General features: G+C 40.4%; 1 protein-coding gene across 3 annotated transcripts in view; it reads right to left on the bottom strand.

Moving 5' to 3' along the window:
• IQCK (IQ motif containing K) overlaps positions 1 to 25132 on the bottom strand; it is a 129882-nt gene that overhangs the window by 60051 nt on the left and 44699 nt on the right. For all 3 annotated transcript variants that reach the window (XM_026003208.2, XM_026003207.2, XM_026003209.2), the window contains one exon: positions 10185 to 10269. In XM_026003208.2, the coding sequence (XP_025858993.1) occupies positions 10185 to 10269 (85 nt within the window). The remainder of the gene's footprint in view (positions 1 to 10184; positions 10270 to 25132) is intronic.

Genomic DNA, 25132 nt, shown 5'->3' on the forward strand with positions numbered 1-25132 from the left:
TAGTGGAAGGGGAAGTGGGTAGGCGGTTGGGGTGACTGGGTGATGGGCAATGAGGGGGGTACTTGGGAGATGAGCACTGGGTGTTATGCTATATGTTGGCAAATTGAACTCCAATAATTGAAAAAAAGGCTGAAATTAAAAACAAAAACAAAAACAAAAAGTATCATGGTTGAATGTAGGCTTCTAAGTCTTTATTTAAATAATGTTTTTAGGGGCATCTGAGTGACTCAGTGGTTGAGTGTCTACCTTCAGCCTAGGGCGTGATCCTGGAGTCCCAGGATCGAGTCTCACATCACTCCCTACAGGGAGCCTGCTTCTCCCTCTGCTTATGTCTCTGCCTCTCTCTCTCTCTCTCTCTCTGTGTCTCTCAGGAATAAATAAATTAAAACTTTAAAAAGAAAGAAAGAAAGTTTTTATTCCTCTATAAAAATGATATATTCTTTGTAGATAATTTGAAAAATAGAAAAAAGTAGAGGGCAAAAACATCATCCCTTATCTTACCTCTGAACAGCTATATTATTATTTTATACATTTGTTTCTAGTGCATTATCTACATACCCATATTTTAACATAATTATAAATAATTTACATACAAGACATTTTATTCTTTCTTCACTTAATATACAATGGCAATCTCCATTTTGTTACTATGCTCTACTTATTATTTTTAGTGTTGACAATATTCCATTGAGTAAATGCCCAGTATTTTTTAAATAATTACTACATTATTGAATATTAATTGTTTTACATTTTACTTAACCTAAAAGTTGCTGTGTGCTTTCAGGAAAGAAACTCTGATTCTGGATCATAACTCTGATTCTGGTAAAGCTCTACTTATCCATACTCTAGCTATCATAATAGGCCAGGAGATACCTAGGCCAGTGGGATTAAAAGAAAGATGAAACAAATCGCCACTCAGTCACCACTTCCCAGACTTCTTGAAGCCGCAGAGGTCTGCTGTATTGGCAGCAAATGGTACTCCCCAGACAGAGTTGTGCAGTCGACAACCCACACAACTGGACACATGGTTTTACCTATTCATACCCTCCTACACAGTGTTCATGCAACTCCAACTTCCTTAGACATACTTCATGGTCCCAATCTCTTACTTCTTTCTCTTTTCACTCTTCCATCAACACCTATACCAGAGCACACTTGTATGTATTGCTGATGCATGTAAATAGGTCTAGAGGTTAGTCTCCAGCCTGTCTAGAGGGTAATATAGCAATAATTGACAAAACTCTGAAAAAAGGTGCTTACTTTTTAAGCCATCAATTTCACTTCTAGCAATTAACCTTATTAAGAAAATCAGATAAGTGTGCAAAGATATATGAACAAGGATGTTTTTCATGATATGTTTCATATAGAGAGAAAACTAGAATGTCCAACTATGGTTAAATAAATTACATATCATAGAGCCATTACAATTTGTGAGACAGATCTTTGGGTACTGACAAAGAAGGAGATACCTAATATATCACCAAGGCGAAAAAGATGGCACAAAACAGTGTTTATCATCACAATTTTGTTTTAAAAATTCCTATCTGAATAGGAAAAATTTTTAAAGGATGAATACATTTTAAAAATTTTAAAAACTTATATGTATTATCCTCCCCTCTCCCCGCAATGGAAATGTATTACTTGAACAATAAAAACAATAGACACGTTTTAGAAAAATTTGCTCCTTGGGGTAGGCTTTCCCTCTCGAGCTATGGGCAAGCCCGAATAGGACAAAGTGGAATGGTTTCTCTGCACAAGTGGATCTAGATTTTTATTTTGTGCCAATATCCTCCTTCATGTGCAAGTAATCAAGAGTCTAGAACTTTTTGTCTTGAAAATTATCATCGTCAGGACTCTAGATTGTGATAGAAACCCATCTGGAAAAGACTCACTGGCAAAGCTGAATCCAGGTGCTCCAGGCCTTTCAAGGCTCAGCCCCCATCTGAGCTTCCCAGCTCTCTCACCTCTGCAGTCACTTTTCCATCAGGTTCTTCACCCAGTGAAAAGATGTTTGCAAACAGCCTAGCCTCCCAGCCACCCCGAAGCTGCTCTGTCTCAACAACTCCCATGAGACTCCCAGAATGGTTTTACTAGGTGTGACTGGCCTTGCCCATCATGAACTAAACGCTAAAGCCAGAGGGATGCAATATTCTAGTGTCCAAGTTGGCACATACCCACCTCTACAGCCAGGGGGAGGGGGACTGTCCAACTCTAAACCTGTACTCTTTGTTGTTTGTTGTTTCCCCTCTAGGGCGCCTCATCCACCCCAGCTCATTGCACAATAGACAAAAGGTATAAATGCACAGATTCTTATTGTTCTCTGCAGGTGGAAATTGAGATCTCCAATCTTTTTTTTTTTCTTTTTTTTTGCTAAGCCACAAAGAGGCTGCTGGAGCAAACTTGCACTGTATTGTTCATCAAATGAACAAAATGAACAAAAACAGTAATGATTGATGGCCTTTGTGATTGTCAGTTGTCACAGTGCCTAGGGGGGTGTTGATCCTGCCAGGAGGGATGATTGTGTGCCACGCTGGAGTCTAGGCTGAGTTAGAATAAAATAAAACAAATGGGCAGAAGGTATAAAACACCCGAAGATTATTTAGACAGAATCAATATTCTGTGGATTTATCTGGTCTGTGCCTCCTAAATCATTAAAGAAATTTCAATCCGTATGCCCCATGAGAACCTCATTTGAACTTCACAGGAGAGCAGAGTTTTCTCTATTTGCTGTTACCTACAACACCCAGTATTTCAGAAGAAGAGCACTATTGATGTGGTAATGCAGCTTATCACCAATCACACTTAAGGAGAGTGTTCAGAGAACCAGGTCCTTCACAGTATCCAAGCAGCTTTTTTTAAAAAAAAAACAAAAAAAACCAAACATTCAGCTTTGCATGTTGAAACAATCTGGCTTTTCTAATCATTAATCTAGTTATTTTGGAAGAAGGAACAAGAGCATGTCTACTCTTACAGATCTGTTTAATATCTGGTAATAACTACCAGGAACCTATTTATAAGGTTAATTATAAAGTCACAACTATCAAGAATGGTTCACTACATGTAGCTCTTCGCACCACGTGACATTTCTTTTAATGTGGTCGGTTAAAATATATTTTTATGAAATGTCCAGCTAGCTTTATGACAACAAGTGAGGATGTCTGATTTCTGGATTTTAAAAGTTCCCATCAAGAATATTACTCAGTTTTAAAGAGGAAGGAAGTTCTGACACATGTTACAATGTAGATGATAGCCAGTCACGAAAGGACATATACTGTTCGGTTCCACTTATAGGAGGTATCTAGGTAGTCAAACCATAAAGACAGGGCTGGGGGAAGGATGACATAGGAAGGAGTTATTGTTTAGGGTAGAGTTTCAGTTTAGAAAGATGAAAGAAAGTTCTAGAAATGGATGAGGGTGATGGCTGCACGACAAAGTGAATGTGCTTAATGTCACTGAACAATACAACTAAAACATGGTTAAAATGGTAAACTTTATGGTATGTATATTTTACCACACAAAACAATTGTGTGGGGACTATATTTTTCCTTCAATGGTGTTTAAGAAAGTATAAGTAAAGGTTTTCATTAATCGCAAAACCTTCATGGTAAGTGTAATTAAACTATGTAGGAGTGTGTAAGGAGAGAGAGTTTGTGTGAGTGCTGGCTGTGACAGACCACTTCTCAAACTCTTGAAAATCCCTTTTTCTGGTCTTAGGGCATTTTTGTTGTTACTCACAAACTCAGGCCAGAAATCAAGAACAAGTGTCAGAAGAACACATGGTTAAAAGGTATAAAATGGCTTGTTTTATATTTTTTCCCATAATTATTCATTCATAAAATTTACCCTTTTTTTTATTTTTTAAGGATTTTATTTATTTATTCCTGAGAGACACACAGAGAGAGGCAGAGACAGTCAGAGAGAAGCAGGCTCCCTGCAGGACCTGATCCCAAGGACCCCGGGATCACGACTTGAGTCAAAGGCAGACGCTCAACCACTGAGCCACCCAGGCATCCCTGGGATTCACCTATTCTGGACATTTTATTTAAATGGATCAAATGGCCTTTTTATGTCTTGCTCCTTTTACTTAGCATAATGTTTTCAAGATTCGTCCACTTTATAGTGTGTATCACTACTTCAGTCCTGTTTATGGCTGAATAACATTCCATCACATGGACGTACCACATTTTATGTACCCATTCACTGTTTGGTGGACATTTCAATTGTTTCCCACATTTTGGATATTGTGAATAATGCTTCTATGAACATTCATGTACAAGTGTTTGCATGGACACATGCTTTCAATTATCTGAAATATATACCTAGGAGTAAGATTACTGAGTCATGGAGCGGTGACTCAATGTTTAGATTTTGGAGGAACTTCCAAACTGATTTCCAAAGTGACCGCATCATTTTCCGTTCTCACCAGCAGTGTGTGAGCCTTTCCAAGATCTCTATAGTCTCACCAAAATTATTATTGCCTCTTGGATCCTAGCTATGCTGGTAGGTGTGAAGTGGGATCTCACTGTGGTTTTGCTTGGCAGTTCCTCCATCTTTTCATGTGCTTATTGGCCATTTGCATATATTCTTTGAAGAAGTGTCTATTTGAATCCTTTGCCAATTTTGTAATTGGGTTATTTGTCGGGCTGTGAGGATTCTTTATATATTCGGGATATTAGACCCTCATCTGATACATGATTTGCAAATATTTTCTTCCACTCTGTGGACTTTTTGTTTACTTGATGGTATTCTTAAGAGCCAAAAGTTTGTGGGGTTTTGTTTGTTTTTGTTTAAGAGTGTATTTATGTATTTGAGAAAGAGAGTGCACATGAGCACAAATGGGGTAGGGGGAGCAGAGGGAGAGGGAGAAGCAGACTCTCTGCTGAGCAGGGAGCCAGACCTGGGGTTTGATCTCAGGATCCAGAGCTGAAGGTAGACTCTTAACTTGAGCCATCCAGGAGCCCCAAAAGCTTTTTTAAAGATGTATTTGTTTTTATTTTAGAGAGGGGGGAGGGGCAAAGGGAGAAGGAGAGAATCTCAAGCAGACTCCTTGCTGAGCCCAATGTGGGCCTTGATCTGACGGCCCTGAGATCATGGCCTGAGCCAAAATCAAGAGTCAGACACTTAACTGACTAAGCCACCTAGGCACCCGAAGAGCCAAAAGTTTTTTATTTTTATGAAGTCCAATGTATTTTTCTTCTCTTGTTGCTTGTGCTTTTTGTTATGTAAACTGTTAATACAGTCATGAAGATTTATACCTATGTCTTCTTTTCAGACTTTTATAGTTTTAGCATTTTCATTTAGGTTTTAATGAATTTCAGATTAATTTTTGTATATTGTATGAGGTAGGGGGTCTACCTTTATTCTTTTGCATGTGGATATTCAGGTGTTCTAGCCACTATATGTCGAAAAGACTATTCTTTCTCCATCAAATGGTCTTGGCACTCTTGTTAAAAATCAATCGACCATAAATGTAAGGGTTTATTTCTGGACTCTCAATTCTATTCCATTGATCTATGCCTGCCCTTATGCCACTAGTGCTTGATTACTATAGCTTCATAGTAAGTTTTTGCAATAGAGAAGTGTGAGTCCTCCAATTTTGTTCTTTTTCAAGCCTATTTAGGGTCTCTTACATTTTCATATGGATTTTAGGATCTGCTTTGTCAATTTCTTTTTAAAAAAAGTCAGTTGGGATTTTGGTAGAGATTGCATTGAATCTGCAGATCAATTTGTACTGTCATCTTTACAACACTGAGTCTTCCAATCAATGGACACAGGCTGTCCATCTATTTGTTTGGGTCTTTTTAAATTTCTTTCAGTGATGTTTTGTAGTTTTCAGCATACAAATCTTGTACTGCTTTTGTGAAGTTTGTTCCTAAGTATTTTATTATTTTTGATACTATTACAAATGGGATTATTTTACTAATTTCGTTTTCAGATTGTTCATTGCTAAGTACATATAAACATGATTAATTTTTTTGTATATTAATTTGGTATCCTGAAACCTTGCTGGACTTGTTTATTAGTTCTAATTTTTTATTTTTTTAGTGAATTACCTAGAAATTTCTGTATAGAAGATCACATCTATATAGAAAATAGAGATAATTTTACTTCCTCTTTTATGATTGGAACGCCTTTTATTCCTTCTCTTGCCTAACTTTCTTGGCTAAAACCACCAGTGCTATGTTGAACTGAAGTAAAGAAACTATCTTCATTTTGTTCCCAATCTTAGGGGGAAATCATCCAGTCTTTCACTCTAAATATGATGTTAGTAGTGGGATTTTATAACCACTCTTTACCAGGTTGAAGAAGTTCTTTTCTAGCCATAGTTTGTTGAGTGTTTTTTTTTTATCATAAAAGCCTGTTGGGTTTTGTCAAATATTCCTTTTGCATCCATAACATGGTTTAAATTAATTTGAAATTAATGAAAATCATACTATAGTCTCTTTGTACAACTTTGTTTGGTGTATAAAAGGCTAACAGTCTCCCTAAGTCTTTCTCAGCTACCCTGAGTTACCCACTATTGTCACATTGTTCTGTTTCCTTTCATGTATTTTCCTGCCCTGTGTGTATGTGTGTGTGTACCTGTTGAAAATATACGGTATTTTTTTTAAGCTTTATTTATTTATTTGAGAAAGAGAACACTTAAGCAAGCAAGTTAGGGGAGGGGCAGAGGGAGAGAGAATCCTTTTATTTTTCTGGGGAGAGAGAGAATCCTGAAGTAAAATCCCTGCTGAGCGCAGAGCCCGACTTGGGGCTCAATCCCAGGACCCTGAGATTGACCTGAGCTGAAATCAAGAGTTGGCTGCTTAATTGATTGAGCCACCCAGGTGGCCCTATACAGTACATATTTTATATGCACAGTACAATGGTATTTTATATACCATTGTTTATTAAATGCTATTTCCTCTCCTTGAGATAACATCTTGTTCCCAGGTGATATTCCAGTGTCCCATCTTTCTTATTCTGAGGCTGAGATTAAGTCCCTCCTTTTTTGTGGAAGCTTCTGAGGCATCCTACATATCAGACATCTTTCCTCCTGGCAACAACTTAGGATGTTCCCCCCCACCCCACTTGGTACCCTTTGGTTATATATGTATACAATCCAGGAGATTTTGGATTTGAACAACCTGAACTCTCACACAGAATACATTTATCCCTACACATCTTTTGTACCATAAGGAACATTTCTAGCTATTGTGTTATGACGGTATTATAACAAGTTAAATTTTGAGCCACTCTGACATTTTTTCCTATGGCAGTGTTTGTTGATGTGATGAGAGCTGAATCCAGCTGTCTTTCAAACTACAGACAGTCCCCAACTTACAATGATTATACTTTATATGAAGGTTTGAAACCTATATGCCCTAAGTAGAAACTGTACTTCAAATTTTGAATTTTGATCATTTCCTGGGTGAGAAAAATGCTGTTCAATACTTTCATGATCCTAGGTAGTGGCAGCAAGCCGCAGCTCCAGTTAGCCATCTGATCACTAGGATCAATAACCAATACACTGATGACCATTCTGTATCCATACAACTATTCCATTTTTCACTTTCAATACAGTATTCATTAAGTTACATGACCTATTCAACACTTTATTATAAAGTAGCCTTTATAGGGGATGATTTTGCCTGTCAACTAATGTAAATGTTTTGAGCACATTTAGAGGGTAAGCTAAGCTATGATGTCCAGTGGGTTAGGTGTAGTAAATGCAATATTTACTGACAATATTTTAACTTACAATGGAGTTATCAAGGTTGTAACCTCATGAAAAGTAGAGAAAGAGCTCTATGTTTTTCATGCTGTGCCAGTAACACAGGCCCCCTGTGTATGAAAGTCTTACTGCATGGGAGAATCAGGGACAGAAGACCCCCTTTTACTGTTAAGATACTGGTTATATTCCAGGCTTCTGAGTATGATTTGGTTTGAAGAAAGGGCTTTGCTGTTTTAAAGAAATCTTAAAATCCTATTTTATTGCATTTTGCTCTTACTGTTTCATTAAAAGGATCAGAAAATGGGAAGTAAAACAGCTAATTCCAGTGACACAAAGTATAAGTCTTACAAATGAAATATACTGACAACAAAGGTGGAACTCAGAAAGCATGTGGAAACCAAGATTCTTTCACCTCAGTTGGGCATCACTGAACTTAAGCTAACCTGCTGATGTTCAATTATGAAGGGAAAAGACCACATATATAAAATATGTATGAAATGCTGAAAACCTAGGTCATCAAAAATCATATCTAATTGTGGGGTATAATAGAGGGTTTTATAACTGGTTTTTAACTCTTTGGGAGTAAACTGTTCCTTATAATGTACAAGTCTATTTATTATGTAACCTCCACACCTGACTTCAGCCCACGTGTTCAGGAATGTGCCATGTCCAAAAGGAGTAGAATGACTGAATGATATTGCCTGAGACAGTAGTAAGCTCCTTATAATAGAGGACAGTCCCATTATTAAATGACCATTAGGTCATTTAACAAATATTTTGATTGTTGATTTATTAATGATATTTTATTAGAATAAATCTAACTTCTTCATGGAGAACCATTTGCTGGTGTGTTCACCTCAGCCTACTTCTCTTGTAGTAACTCTGACAAGTGCATCAACATGCATCTTTGGCCTCCATGTAAATCCACTGAGACTTTTCCCTGTGGTGATATTTACCACCCCTGAAATCAAATCTGAACTCATTCCACTGATGTTTAACACCCAGACTTGGGTGGAGATGTGCTTCTACCCAGAATAGGAGCTTCATACTCTGCCAAAAAATTGAAGAGGATGTATACTTTTTAGCACAAGATACATATGCCACTCTCATATGTATTTGGTAAGAATTTTTTAATTTTTTTTTATTTATTTGAGCACAAGCAGGGGGAAGCAGCAGAGGGAGAAGGAGAAGCAGGTTCCCCACTAAGAAGGGAGCCCAATGCAGGACTTGGTTCCAAAACCCCAGGATCATGACCTGAAAGGAAGGCAGACGCTTAACCAACTGAGTCACCCAGGCACCCCTTTTTTTTAAAGACTTTTTTTTGAGATAGAGTGAGCAAGAGCACAGGCACGAGTGGGTGGCAGAGGGAGAGGGACGGGGGAAAAGAATTTTTCAAAGTACATCCTTCTGAAGGGCCACATGACAATATGGATCAGGAACTTTAGAAATGAACTCATATTTTGACCTAGAAATTCCATTTCTAGAATTCATCCTACATAATCAACCAGACAAATGTGCAGAGATGGCTGCACAGAGATATCTATTATGGCATTTTTTATAATAATGATAAACTGGAAATAACCAATGGCTAAAAAAGACAGGTTTCAAAAGAAAAGATTACTTCTAGCATATGATATATGTTTATATGTTATTCCATCTTTTAAATTTTTTTTAAAGATTTTATTTATTTATTCATGATAGTCACACACACAGAGAGAGAGAGAGGCAGAGACACAGGCAGAGGGAGAAGCAGGCTCCATGCAGGGAGCCCGACATGGGACTCGATCCCGGGTCTCCAGGATCGTGCCCCGGGCCAAAGGCAGGCGCCAAACCACTGCGCCACCCAGGGATCCCTCTTTTAAATTTTTTAAACTTTATTTTTTATTTACTTTTTTCATTTAAATTTCAGTGTAGTTAACATAAAGTGTTAATATAAGTTTTAGGTATCCAATATAGCCATTCCACAGTTCCATACATGACTTGGGGCTCATCAAGATAAATGTACTCTTACTCCTCTTCACCTGTTTCACCCAGTCCCCCACTCTATCCATTAACATTTTTAAGGTTTGGAAAAATTTCCACCAAAATGCCAACAATGATTATTTTGGGGTAACAGTGACTCAAAAAATTTTATTTGCTCCATCTGAGTTATCTGAATTTTCTATTTTTTTCTAAAATAAACACAGCTATTGCTCTCTGTATGTATATAATATTATTTTTTAGGTAAGAAAGGCCAGTCAACCCAACATTATAAGGCTGGAGGGTACTTTTAATGATAATTGGAAAATAAGTTTTGGTAAAAATTTTGAATCACTTTTTGAGATGTATTTTATATCGATCCTATTTCTGAGGTTTGGACGTTAGCTATAATACCCTCTGTTTCAAATTCATCTAATAGTTTTCCCATGGGCCCTCCACATCATGAAAATTCCCCATCAGGCCAAATGCCATAATTGCACATGACTCTTACCAGATAGGCTCTCCAGAAGGATTGAATGCTCAGCGCTGCCTCTTCTTCTGTCAGCAGGAGGGAGAGTGGGATCGGCGGCCGTGGGCTGAAAAGCAATAAAATGGTCATATGCCCATGAGAATCCATTCTTCAGTCTCGGCAAAGCCCTTTGACAACATAATGGCCTCTCTGATTAAGTGCCTCATCCATTTCCATTCTTAGAAAGCAACAAAGCAACAATGCCATTTTTGATAGAAAAGTTTAGGCTTGAGTTCGCATGTTTTATTTTAAAATCGGAGATGGATTCATTTTGTTTTGTTTTTTAACCAGCATAGTCTTAAATCACTGTTAGCCTGCTCCACTTTGAAAGGCTCAGGCTGCTAAAGCTGCATGTCAGTCCTAAAGATGAGGCACCCATAAGGCTATGTAGACATAAAACAAGAGACAAAGTAGGAATGACTTTTAAATACTGCACTATGACTGAGACATAATAAAGGGATCTTCTTCCACCTTTCTACTGAAGGGAAATTAAGTAGTTCATCTCTTTCCCGCAGGCAAAAATATTGGAATTTATCTCTGATAAATTGTGTGCTCATTCCCATTTAATGTGGCTTAAATTCAAGCATATTTTTAAGTTAAATTCTGCTGCCACAGTTTAATAGGCAATAAAATATCTCAAGTGCTAGGTCAGTTGACACTGTTTGCTCTTATGGGATTTTTCAGATTGCGATGGGATGTTTGATCATAGATACCATATTTAAAAATCATGGCTAAATAAATGCTCTTTTCTTTTTCTCTTTTTATCCCTCTAAAAGTTTCATAGAGATACTAACTCCTGAAAAGATCTTATAAGTATGACTTAATTCTGGTTCCTTATGTTCCTCTAAAGCACAGTTACCTCTGAAAAGCCAAGTTAAGCCTTTTTAGATATAGTACAAAGAAATAAACCTCAGGAAGGATGTGGGTCACTTGGAGACTGCTCTGAGGGAAGGTCCCCAGAAGGACTTTGCAAATGAAGGGTTCCTAAGTGCCCTGGCCTCAAGGTTCTCCCTAACAACAGCCATCATTTGAGTTTATAGTAACTTCCATTGTGCAGAGATGTTGACTAACCTACCCAAGATCACACAGCTTGTAGGTGCCCTAGCTGGGATCTGAGCCCAGACCCACCAGATCCCAAAGCCTAGGCTTCCATCTCAGTGCTATGCTGACACCAGACCTCCACTGGTTAAACACTCACAGATTCCAAGCCTGGCTCAGACTACAAAGCTAAGTGGCAACATTACATGATTCTCCAGGATGTGTGGTTTTATTTCCCTCTAAATTCTGATTTTTAAAATAACAACTTATCTTTGTCACGGCATTTTTGTTTGAATGAATGAATGTGCTTGTGAGTTACTCCAGAATCAAAAAATCGAAGCCCAGAAGAATCTTGGTATTATTGTGATCATTTCAAGGGAGTGCGGTGTTGTTGCCAGGTTCTGGGTCTCAGGCTGGGCAGGTCCCTTCAAAGAGACCAAGTAAAGAAGATTCTTCTACTTCTTTGGAGAGATACTTACACCCTCAAAATGACAGCATTGTTCAAAATCTTTCACTAATGTTCTGCTTCGGTTTTTATTTGTATGATGTGGGGGCCTTTTAAAATTTTTGTTTGGTTCTCTTTGTGTTTTCACTTCTTCTTGCCTAATATCTGGGTCTCTGAGCTGCAATGGAGCATTGATATTTTGCTGGAGGCCTGCCACCGGAGGCACTTCGGCTCCTTGCTTTCCACATTAAATGCCTGTACTCATCCATTGTCCTGATTCTTTGAATCTCAGTTGTGTGACACCAAGGAATCACACCCCTGAAGTAATTCTTCCTCACTGGTTAAAGATCAATGGTTTCTACAGAGACCTTGGTGTTTCTAAAGAGATCTTGGTGTGCTGGCAATGGATTTGTGAGACTAACATTATCCTGCATTAATGCTAGCTGATATTTACTAAGAGCCTTCTGGACTGGACTCCCCTCCTGTAAGCATTGCCCCTTGTGTTCCAGTCATCCTGGCCCTTTCCAGCTCTTCAAAAGTGTCCTTCCACCTCAGGGCCTTTGCAGAAGGGATTTCCTCTGCCTCCAATATCTTTAGCCCCCCAGCTGGGGGTCCTGTGTACAGCTGTGCAGGTTGCTGCTAAAAGACACCCCCAGGTAGGCCAGTAGGAAACCCAGTCCATGCTCTTAACGCTAAGCCACTCTCAGGGTATGGGGCGCATCTGCCCCACAGTAGGGGCACCTTTTCCTAACTTACTCCAAACCTTAAGGTTCTAGAGGAGGGAGCTGACCCTTCTTCCTCCAGGCTCACTCTTACTCTTTCTTCCAATTATGGAAAGGTGTTCTTTGATTAAGTTAGGACCCAGTGGAGCTCTGTGTAAGTTTCCTTCCTAGTCCTTGGCCCAATTTGGAGATATAAATCTGTGTGGTTATCTAACAAATGCCCCAATCCTCAACTGGACTGAAACCTCAATGAGGGCAGAGACCAGGCCTGTGTTTGCTCCTCTTGGTAGTCTCCACACTTTTTTTTTTCCAAAAGATTTTATTTATTTATTCATGAGAGACACAGAGATAGAGGGGGGCAGAGACATAGGCAGAGGGAGAAGCAGGCTCCATGTAGGGAGCCCAATATGGCACTCGATCCCAGGACTCCAGGCTCATGCCCTGGGCCAAAGGCAGACACTCAACTGCTGAACCACCCAGGGATCCCAGTCTCCACACTTAGGAATTATTCCAGAATCAAAGAAATCAAAGCCAGAGAGGACCTTAGGGGTAGTGACACCATTTCTAGTGGATACTTGGTGTTTGTAGAATGAGCCTCTCTGCCTGACATAGCTTCCTAAGCACTTTTTTTTTTTTTTAAGATTTATTTATTTATGAGAGACACACAGAGAGAGAAAGGCAGAGACACAGGCAGAGGGAGAGGGAAAAGCTGGCTCCATGCAGGGAGTCCGATGCGGGACTCCATCCCAGGACTCCAGAATCACGACCTGGGCTGAAGGCAGACGCTCAAACCCTGAGCCACCCAGGTGCCCTCCATACAGTATTTCATTAAATCCTCATAGTATCAGTAATGAGCTCTGGTTATCCTTCTGTTAGAATGAAGAAACTGAGGCGGTTTCTATCACCACGAAATGACTCATTCAAGGTCACTGACCACATTCTGCTGAGAATCTTTTGGCCCAGGAAGCACAGGGAGTGGCCTAAGGAGAAGACAAGGCAGTTCGCAAGGTCACTGATGTGGAATTCGCGGTCTCGCAGCTGTGCGTGTTTAATAGAAGAAAACACAGTCATTTGCTTACAAGAAAAAACTAGAAGGGTGGGGGGAGAGCCGTAATCATAGAAAATGCCCTCTTCATTAATTCTTACAGTAAGTAATAATGTGGCAGGTATTCATTTGTCTGACGTTCCACAGGGAAATCTGATGTCAGGACAGCAGAACAAAGTGGAGTTTGTCACTTGTATCTGAGGGAAGATTTGATGGTGCCTTTCTGTTCAGCTGCAATTTTCCTGCCTTAAGTATATATATTTTTTCTACGGATGTCATGAAATCCTCAAAGTAACAGTATTCCTGTTTTGGAATAGCAGGAGGAAAGGAGAACTGCAAATCTTGGGACAACTGGCTGGGCCAGCCCAACAAAGGGCTTTCACCAGTAATGAAACCCTGAACCGCTTTGCATCACAATGAATCTCCAAAAAGCAAAATGAGATTTCTAATAGGCCTTTAAGCAGTAATATGAGGCCACCTTTAGTGACATCCCTGCTTTCATGGCTAAATAATGGGGTGCTGTCTAGTTCCCAAACCAAGAATAAGTATAAGAGAGCCAGTGTAAATCAGGCCAAATGAAAAAGACTTAATCTTCTGAGAGTAGTCCCTGGGAATTATCAATCATTTCAACAGGTCAGCTTGAAGGGACAGAAGCCATGTCAGGTCCTTTTCTTTCTTTTGGAATCAGTGCAACTAGCTTCAGGTCAAATAAAAATAGAGATGGAGAAGAGGCAACCACTTATCATTGGGGAACTAGGGAGGGGGATGAGGTGCCATGTCAAGCACAGGAGAAGGCAGCAGAGGCAACCTTGTCAAGGGCTTAAATCAGACAGCCTCAGAGCAGGCAGGTTTGCGTGTTTCAAGGGGCAAAACGGTACCGCTGAGTATGTTTCTAAGACGTGTCTTACGTGATGCTCATTTGTCATGTCCTTTTCATTTTTCTTTTTAAGACTTATTTATTTTTTAGAGAGAGAGAACATGAGCAGGAGGGGCAGAGGGAGAGAGAGAGAATATCCAGCAGACTCCTCACTGAGTACAGAGCCCAAATGGGGGGCGTGATTTCACAACCCTAAGATTGTGACCTGAGCAGAAGTCAAGAGTCCGACCCTCAACCGACTGCACCACCCAGGTGCCCCCCCTTTTCCTTTTTTTCTTAAATGTAAATCAAATATATTTGAATTGTAAGAATCAATGCTATAATTCTGAGAATTTCTTTTCCTGATTCTGTGTGTATGCATAAATGCACACAATTGTTTCCCCTTTATTGAGTGCTAGGTAAGAGATTTGTAAGACCTAAAGAAGATACAGCAAGCTTTCAAAATACACAAGGGAATCTGAGAAGTTAGTCTTTTTAATATCTGCATCCAGTTCCAAAACCAAGAGGGACCATCCCAAAGTGGCATTTAAACAGAATAAAGTAGAAAGGAGAAAAGCTTGCTTTGTATTAAAAATTGAATCTTGGAATCCAAATTCTATCCACTTTTCATTAGGTAAGAGATTAAGTTGTTTTCTTGGAACATGAGAGCACAACCCTGATGCAAAGCCATTTACAAAATGACACAGGCCCTAAATCAACCATCATTTATAAAGCCTTTCAAGGGCCTAATATTTGATAACATCTGCGCTTCGCATACAGCAAAAGAGATTATCCAGTCCCTGCCCTCAGCTTTAACTGGTTTCCCAAACATTCTGTGTTAGAGGCATCAGTCATGAGTAATAAACTTCAAATATTTGGAAGAAATACTGTAGAGGTTATCTGGAATGGAGCATCCAGATATATGGTGACCAGCCATTAGGACTGGCCAAAGAATCTCACAGGATTCTTTTCTGTGATGTGAGGAACAGCTCTGAAAACCAGTAGAGAGCCAGCTACATTACTCGCGAGCAGCCTTAAAGTGTGTTTAGAAATCATGGCTACTAGGATGTGATATGGCTTTCACTCCCTCACTAAACTCCACCCTGGGGGACAGACACTCAGTTATTACCCCAGCATCAAGCTGAATCACTCTCCTAAGTGAAACACAGAATGGACTCCCATTTTACCAGCCCCATCATCGAAAGTGGCATATGGGTCTAGTCAACAGAGCTCACCTGACCATGTGAGAAGGCCAGGTACCCACCATGCAGGTATAACCATCTTGAAAGTCAGGATTATGATACTTTATGCATTTTGATAAACATACCCAGGGTACTGTACTATTTAGTCTCTTTGTAATGGATTACATGTTCTTTCTAATGTGACTCAAGGAAAACCTTCATGAGGGAGACCTGCCTCCTTCCCAATCTTCCTCCTCCCACTCCAGAAGGGGAGCCTAGGCAAGGGTGGGTATGTGGGAAGAGCAAACCACCTCCCCCTTCACCACTTCCAAAACCTCTTGCAGGAAATCTTAACTTGTTTTGTGTCATAGATCCCTTTTTACACTTGCTGTTTGGATTTCTTCTCTAAATAATATTTTATAAAATATGAAAGTAAATATATAAGATTTCAAAGCAAACCAGTTATATTGCAATACAGTTTTTCAAGGGACGCCTGGGTGGCTTAGTGGTTGAGTGTCTGCCTTGGCTCAGGGCATGATCCTAGAGTCCCAGGATAGAGTCCCAGATTGGGCTTATTGCTGGAAGCCTGCTTCTCCCTCTGCCTGTGTCTCTGCCTCTCTCTCTGTGTCTCTCATGAATAAATAAATAAATTCTTTTAAAAAAATAGTTTTTCAAAATATTTTTTAAAAATTGGTGACATAATAATATACGTGCTCCTAGAGTATGCAGGAAATAAGAACAGCTAATGGCAGGTCAATCGACTACTGTAATTTGGAAGAAGTGACAAGAGTAGATGGTATTTCAGGATCATTGCAACAACTAGATTGGGATGTGAAAAAAATCTGATTGCTATTAGTGATGAAGACACAGGTACTGTGGATACCCCTAAGGTTTGTTGTCCACGTTCATAATTAAAAGTGAAGCTAAATCTCAGTTAGAGGTTAATGAGACTAGAGAGGCAATTTGTCTACCTTCCAAGTTCAGAGACCCCTGAATCATCGACAGTTGTGGCTGGTGCTAGAGAAGGTGGGGGGGGGGGCAGTGATGAGGTTTACATTTAGGATGAGATTGAGGACTAAAGATTTAAAACTAAACAGGATGAATCCAAACAGTGAAATGAGACCATCTAAAAACAGAGTGACCAGGAAGTTATGGAATTTGTCCAAAAAGTTATTTAAAGGACTGCCTCCCAGATGGAAGGGAGATCCACTGTGATATGGTAGGGCAGTTACTAGGGAAAAAAATAAAAAGAAAACTTCATATTTTTTTAAAAAGATTTGTTTATTTGAGAGAGAAAGTATGTGCATGTGGGGAGGATGGGGAGGAGAGGGGTGGTAGGGAGAGAATCTCAAGCAGACTCCCCACAGAGCACAGAGCCTGATGCAGGGTTCCCTCCCATGACCTATAAGATCATTACTTAAGCTGAAACCAAGAGCCAGATGTTTAATTGGCTGAGCTACCAAGGTGACCCAAAAACTCCATATTTCTATTCCCCCAAAGTTGTGATTTTTTCTGTAAAGTACTTAAATATTTGAAATGGAACTCTAATTCCTGCTACTCCATTTCTGTAACTGGCTCCCCATTCAGCCATTTGCTCAGGCCTGGAATCTCCAAGTCATGCTTGATTTCTCTCTCATCCCACATTCAATCTATCAACAAGTCTTCTTGGCTTCAACATCAGAATATCCCAAATCCAATCTAATTCTTGCCTCCAGCACTCCCAGCTGCCATCATCTATGTTTGCCTGCACTAGGCTCCCCACTGGCCACTTGCACTGTTAGAGTTGACTTCAGTCAACTGCCAACTGCCAGAGTGATCTTTTTTTAAAAAATATTTATTTATTTATTTATTTATTTATTTATTTATTTGAGAGAGACGGCAAGTAAGGAGAGGGACAGAGGAAGAGAGAATCTTAAGCAGGCTCCCTGCTGAGCACCAGAGCCTGACATGGGGCTTGATCCCAGGATCATGACCTGAGCTGAAATCAGGAATTAGATGCTTAACCAATAGAACTACCCAGGTGCCCCCAGAGTGATCTTGAGAAGTAAATTGGATTACTTCAATCTCCTGCTTGAAACCCTCCAATAGTTTTCTATCATGCTCAAAGGAAAAAAGGTAAAAAATCTACTCTTTACCATGGCAACCAAAGGCCCACCCAAACTGGACACAGCCTAGCTTTGCATAGCTGGCTTCATTTCCTACCACTCTTTCAGCCTCCCTCACCTCCTCTTGTCTCACTAGCCAAGTTTGTTTCCATCACAGGGCCTTCAGAGTGGCTGTTTTCTTCTTCTGGAACACCCTTCCTTCTGATCCTTCTGGTTGGCTTACAGGGCTCTGTGCAAATGTTACCTCCTTAGAGACGTGTACCTGGGAGTACAGCTCTCACCCCAGCCCTGGGATGCTCCATCCACTTACATTGCTTTATTTTTCTTCAGAGCTCCTGGGTCTTCTATACATTATATAATATGTTTACATGTTAGCTTAATTATTGTCTTCCCACTATGGGGGTCAGGAATTTCTCTCACTTGTTCTCCACTCTATAGTACCTAGAAAAGTGCCAGGGGGGGGGGGAGCATTCAATAAGTATTTTTGAAAGAATGAATATTATTTTTTTAAGATTTTATTTATTTATTCATGAGAGACACAGAGAGAGAGAAAGAGAGAGAGAGAGAGAGAGAAAGGCAGAGGGAGAAGCAGGCTCCATGCAGGGAGCCCGATGTGGGACTTGATCCCAGGTCTCCAGGATCATGCCCTGGGCCAAAAGCAGCACTAAACCACTGAGCCACCTGGGCTCCCCAAGAATTAATATTATTATAGATAAGAAAACAGGGATGGGGAATCCCTGGGGGGCTCAGCGGTTTGGCGCCTGGCTTTGGCCCGGGCGCGATCCTGGAGTCCCAGGATCGAGTCCCACGTCGGGCTCCCAGCATGGAGCCTGCTTCTCCCTCCTCCTGTGTCTCTGCCTCTCTCTCTGTGTGTGTCTATCATGAATGAAGAAAGAAAGAAAGAAAGAAAGAAAGAAAGAAAGAAAGAAAGAAAGGAAGGAAGGAAGAAAGAAAGAAAGAAAGAAAGAAAGAAGAAAGAGAGAGAGACAGAAAGAAAGAAAGAAAGAAAGAAAGGAAGGAAGGAAGGAAGGAAGAAAGAAAGAAAGAAAGAAAGAAAGAAAGAAAGAAAGAAGAAAGAGAGAGAGACAGAAAGAAAGAAAGAAAGAAAGAAAGAAAGAAAGAAAGAAAGAAAGAAGAAAAGAAAACAGGGATGCCTGGATGGCTCAGTCAAGCATCCCACTCTTGGTTTTGGCTCATGTCATGATCTCCTTCCTGGTCAGGAAACTGAGTCCTGCATTGGGCTCCACATTCAGTGCAGAGTCTGTTTAAGATTGTCTCCCTCTCCCTCTGCCTCTGCCCCTCCTACTCATGCTCTCTCTCTCACAAATAAATAAATAAATAAATCTCAAAAAAAAAAAAAACCCCACAGAACTTTCTTTAATGTCAGGATTTATTAGTGGCAGAGTAGGTATTTGGTCTTTCTCTTGCTTAGTTATTCTGTTATCCACATTTCATCTTGCTAAACTAGTGACTACTGAGCAGCCCCAGTGGCGCAGCAGTTTAATGCTGCCTGTAGTCCAGGGTGTGATCCTGGGGAACCAGGATCAAGTCCCACATCAGGCTCCTTGCATGGAGCCTGCTTCTCTCTCTGCCTGTGTCTCAGCCTCTCTCTCTCTCTCTCTGTGTGTGTCTCTCATGAATAAATAAATAAAATCTTTAAAAATAAATAAATAAATAAATAAATAAACAAACCAGTGACTACTATTCTCCTAAGATTAAGGATAAAATAAAAGCAAGCATTCTTTACATCCACTATGAGTCCTCTGCAATGGATATCTTCAATTTTTATCTGCGTGTCATATCCTCCCCTTTCTTGGGATATCAGCCCTCAGATTTTGCTTCAATAGTTCCACCTCCCTGTGTTGAGGGGAATATGGGTCACAGTACCTTACCTTCCCATGACCAAGGAGTCAACCTGACACCCACACTTAGCCAAGCGCATGCTTTTTTCCTAGAATGTGAATCTTGAGTGGACTGGCAGAGAGTAGAGGATACTTCCTGGAAGGGTTGTCTTGAAAATATGGGTCTGTGCTTCCTGGATCCCTATACCTGCTTTCTAAGACCAAGTCCTTAACTTTTCCTTCATGTTTGTGAGTTATCTTTTTTCTTCCAGTATATACTCTTTTCCTTAAGTAGCCTTTAAGTTTCTGTTGATTGTGACAAAGCACTCTGATACCATCTTAAACCTCACAGCAACCCTGCAATGCCATGTCCAAGTAATAGAAGAGAGGAGCATGGCTTGTGAAGGAATTATTTCCAGGTTACGTGACTGTGGCAGGCTACACGATTGTTCCCCAAGATGTCCTTATCCAATCCCCAGACTCTTGAATATATATGTCCCCTTAAATGGCAAAAAAAAAAAAGCACTTTGTAGAAGTGATTAAGAATTTTGAGATTATTGTAGATTATCCAGGTGGGCCAATGATGTAGTCACAAGTATCCTTGTGAGAGTGACGCAGAGGGAGATGCCATTACAGTAGATGTGATGATGGACACCAAAGGTCAGACAGATGCAAAGAAGGGGTCATGTGCCTTCCAGCCTCCAGAAATTAGAGAAGACAAGAAAACAAATTTTCCTCTAGAGGCTCCAGAATGAATTAGTATTGGACTTCTAGCCTCCGAAACTATAAGAGAATAAATTTGTCTTGTGTTATGCCAGCAGTTTTGTGGTAATTTGTTAAGGAGCTTTGGGAAACTAATACACCAACTAAATGGTGAAGCTCACACTGGCATCCAGCTATGTCTGCCATGCTGCTTCCCAAAGGCTCCCTGAGTTCATTCCCAAAGGGTCTCCTAGAAACAACAGGAAGAAAGAAAGGAAGTGGGACTGTGTGCTGCAGAGAAAGGGCCACCCACATGCCAACCTCCAGCTAGAAAGAGACGCTTAGAGGATTTATGCATCCCAGCATGTCCTAAATTCAGGAAGCACCTCTCCTTCCTTCCTAAATGCTAATACAAAGAACAAAGATGATTTATTATCCTCGTGAGACTCCTGGCGTCTGAAGTTACTCTTCTAGAAGACAAAATAAAAAGATTTTTTTCCTGGGGTGCTGGGTGGCTCAGTAGGTTAAGTCTCTGACTCTTGATTTCGGCTCAGGTCATGATCTTAGGGTTGGAGATCTAGCCCCATGTTGGGCTCTGTGCTGGGTGTGGAGCCTGCTTGAGATTCCTCTCTCCCTTTGCCTCAGCTCATGCACTCTCTCTTAAAAAAAAAAAAAAGGAAAAAGATTCTTTTCCTTTCAACAGGGCATGACAGCAAATTTTCTGCTGTGCCACCATTTAATTATGATCTTTAGTGCATCTTTAGTGCATGCCATTTCCTGTGCCATTTAGAAGGCACAAGCGTTTTCCTTCCCACCATTAATTTTCACACAAACACACCATCATACGGCTAGTGCTTGTCCTCAAATGGCACAGTGACACTTTTGTTTTCACTTCAGCTTTTGGTCATAAGATACCTTTCACCAACATGAAAGTATTGTGGATTTTTTTCTTTTCTTTTTTTTTCTCCCAAGGGTAGAACTTAGCTGAAAAGACATTTCACCCAAAGCAAGCTTTTCTTTTCCAAAACACAATCTTTGTCTCATTGAAGGTCTCAGTTTAATGATGTCTTTCATGAGCCTTCTCCCCTGGGGCATGGGACCAGATAGGCAGCAGGGCACTTTTGTTCCTGTGCTTATTTAGTGATTTATTTTTGCAAATGAATCTGACCAATTCTTTTTCAATCAATATAAAAAGTAAAACTTTTCTTGTTCTATCATAGCAAAAGGTTTCGTTGTTTCCAATTGGCTGGTTGAGTCAGGACTCTATACCATGAAAGAGGATGATGCCAGATTCATAAATAGGAGTAAAGCCATCAGGAGATGTGATGTCATTCACCACCGCTGAAAGGTAGGGAACAAAACCCCTCATTGAGCTCTGATTAGAGCATGTAGTAGATTGTGTTATTGGTGCCAGTTATTACTTTTGTCCCTGGAAGAGAATTGTGTATCTCTACTCTGCCATATGGCTTGCAGTTTCTGCCTGGCAGTGGTGTCAACTTCCCCATAGCACTGCTATTCGACTTGGCTATGGACTTGTATTGCCCAATGAAATATGAGCAGAAGTAAAGCTTGCCACTGCATGGATCAGCCACTGCTTTTCTCTCTCTGCCATGAGAGTGAGGGAGGGAGCTGTTCCTTCATCCTGGGTCCCAGAATGAAAAGAGTCAAAGTGACATGCCGATAACATAAAAAAGGGTGGAGAATAAACGTCTGCCATTGTAAGGCACTGAGATTTGAGGGCTGTTTGTTACTGCAACAAAACCTAGAGAAAGCTGACTACTTCAGGGTACTGAGCATAGTTGGGGCAATGCCATATAAGAACACATATAAGTCAGGACTCTTTCATTTGCAAGTATTAGAAACCTAACTCAAACTGGCTTAGGCAAAAAAACCAAAAATTTTAAAAAGGCTTAGTAACTAAGGGGGCAGAGTTGGCATGACCATATAGAGAGGCCCCAAACAATGCCTCTCAAAGCAGGCTCTGGCTGCCTCTCAGTTCTGCTGTTATCCCAGCAGCTCAAGGCTTATGACCTCAAAGCTCCAGCTCTCGAGAAAAAGAAAGGAAAACTTTCCTGGCTGCTTGGGAGCAATCATGGTGGTCAGGGGGATGCACAGCCCTGATTGGCCAGGCCTGGGTCACACACTTGGCTCAGAGCCAGAAATGGAATCAGCTCACCTTCCACATGGACTGATATTGGAAGAGAGGTGATCCTTCCAGGCACAGGAGGAAACCCTCTAACCAGGAGGAGGAGGAAATCAATGCAGGGTGGAGAGAAACATGAATGTCTACCACAGAAAGCAAGAAAATGGAATAAAAAGAAGTAGAATAAGTACCCTTTAGTTTTGTAATTTTTTTTTTACTTAATTTATTTATTTTTGAGAGAGAGAGAGAGAGAAAAAACACACAAACATGTGAGCAAGGGGAGGGGAAGAGGGTGAGGGACAGAGACTCCCGAGCAGACTGTCTGATGTGGGGTTTGATCCCACTAACCCTGCGATCACGAGCTAAAATGAAGAGTGAGACACCTAACCGACTGAGCCACCCAGGTGCCCCTGGTTTTGTAATGGGTTGTAATTTTAATTCTTTTATTTTTTAATTTTTTTAAATTTTTATTTATTTATGATAGTCACACGCACAGAGAGAGAGAGAGGCAGAGACACAGGCAGAGGGAGAAGCAGGCTCCATGCACCGGGAGCCTGACGTGGGATTCGATCCCCGGTCTCTAGGATCGCGCCCTGGGCCAAAGGCAGGAGCTAAACCGCTGCGCCACCCAGGGATCCCGTAATTTTAATTCTTAAAGTAACTCTGTAGACAATACAACAACTACAAAATAATTTAGAAAAGAAAAATAAAAGCTGTGTTCCTGTTCTTTGGAGTGAAACATCCTTTTGAAAGATTTCTAGGTCTAGAGTTATTTAATTCTATGGTTATCCTTGATTTTAAACATTTACTTTTTACAATATAGTTTATATATTTATTATTTTTAAAAATTTATTTATTCATTTATGATAGACATAGAGAGAGAGAGAGGCAGAGACACAGGAGGAGGGAGAAGCAGGCTCCATGCCTGGAGCCCGACGCGGGACTTGATCCCGGGACCCCAATATCGCGCCCTGGGCCAAAAGCAGGCGCTAAACCACTAAGCCACCCAGAGATCCCCCTAATATAGTTTATTTAACAAATATGTTTCTTTTATATGTGATAAAATCTTATTTTTATAAATTGAGAAAAAAATGTTAAGTGTTATCAATGTCTATATAAAATAACTACATAAAACGCAGTTATTTAAAGCTCAAAGTGTCAGAAAAGAAATGGGTAACTGAGAAGGGATAGACAGAGTGAAGAGTTTCCTAAATTATGGGTAACCTGTAGGAGAAGGACCCAGCATTTATGTGAAAAGCAATTGGCAGCCACATGTGACAAATGATCCTAACCTGCCAGCTGTGATCTGACAATATAATGACATCAAGCAACAAAGACAGCTGGGCTTGGTGGAGAATTTGTCTTACCCAGAATGTTAAAATAGAGCCAAACTCACATTTAAATGGCTCCCTAGGCTGGTAGATGGGATTCTCTGAGGCAATAAATGCTAACACAAACATAATATACAGAGCTGTATCTTCCACAGCCGCTGCACTCTGAAATCAGCACATAAGATGAAAATCACATCTAGTCAAAATTTCCCTTTAACATACCTCAAATTACCCATTGCATCTCTCAATTAGTGCCACATAGCCAGTGTTCTCCCAGTCTTAGCACTGATCACTTTAAGTACCAGGTGAGCTAAGAGGCAGTGAAGCAGATGGATTTACCATTCATTAATGGCAATGGACTCAGGAGCCAGGCTGCCTGGGTTCAATCCTGTCTCTTCGTTTGCCAGCTTATGACCTTAGGGAAGTTATCTCTGCGCCTCAGTTCTTTCTCTGAAATACAGCTGCCACTGGGAGCTAGTACTCATGGAATACCCAGCATTCCCTTATGGATCTCAGCATCCCTTGCAGTTGGTTTGGGGTCAGGCTGTGTGAGGAGAGGTGAGAAGGTTAAGAACATTCTAGGCTGAGAAGGTTAAGAACTAAGGTGCCTCCTCTTTTCTTCCTCTGCTTCAGTGACCTCAAAAATCATGTTCTAAATAGCCATAAACAAAAGGGCTGTCCAACCTGTGTCAGTCTTTGTATGAGCAAGAAGTAAGCTGTTATTACTTCAGTGTTGTTTATAACTGCAACCTAGCCTAACATAGCCTGACTCATACAAGGGAGACATAAAATTCCCAACCTGTAGGGTTATTGCCCAAGTTAAATTAGGTCCTATTTATCAATCGTTCAAAAGAGTACCCGATTAAACACTATATAAATGCTTGGTTGGCAGGTAGTTATGTAGGTAGACAGACATACAGATGAACAAACAGAAGGAAGTAGTTATGTTATGAGGGGCACATAACACTGAGGACAACTTCCTCTTTCTTTCCCCCAAAAGCATACCACTGAATTAACTTACATGCATACTGCAATCCAGCTATACACAAAAACTGTCCATGAAGACATTTGTCACATTTGTCTGTGCCACATATGCCACATTTGTCTGTGTCACATTTCCATGGCACAGGGTAAGTACCCAACCAGCTTATGAATATGTCTGCTCTGTAATTTTAGAGCACATTTCAGCATTCAATACATATTAGCTAAATAAATGAACAAATAAATAACTCCCTTTAAATAGCTGGAACATAGCTGTTCGTATATGTATCAGTATTGGAAAAATGGTATCCCTTTCATAGTTGGCCCCAGAATTCCTCTTAGGTAAGGAAGTAGATCTGTTTAGATGAAAGACCATTTTATCAATGGAAAAACTGAGGCTCAGAGAGGTTATCTTTGCCAGAATTCACACAGCTGGAAATGGTGAAACTTGGTCTGGAAGGTGGAGATGTGATTCCGGAGCCCAAGTTCTTAATGTCTACACTTCCACTGCCACTTCGCATTCTTACACCGCCCTTGGTA

This window comes from Vulpes vulpes, chromosome 3 (genome assembly GCF_048418805.1).
Source record: "Vulpes vulpes isolate BD-2025 chromosome 3, VulVul3, whole genome shotgun sequence".
NCBI classification, from domain to species: Eukaryota; Metazoa; Chordata; class Mammalia; order Carnivora; family Canidae; genus Vulpes; species Vulpes vulpes.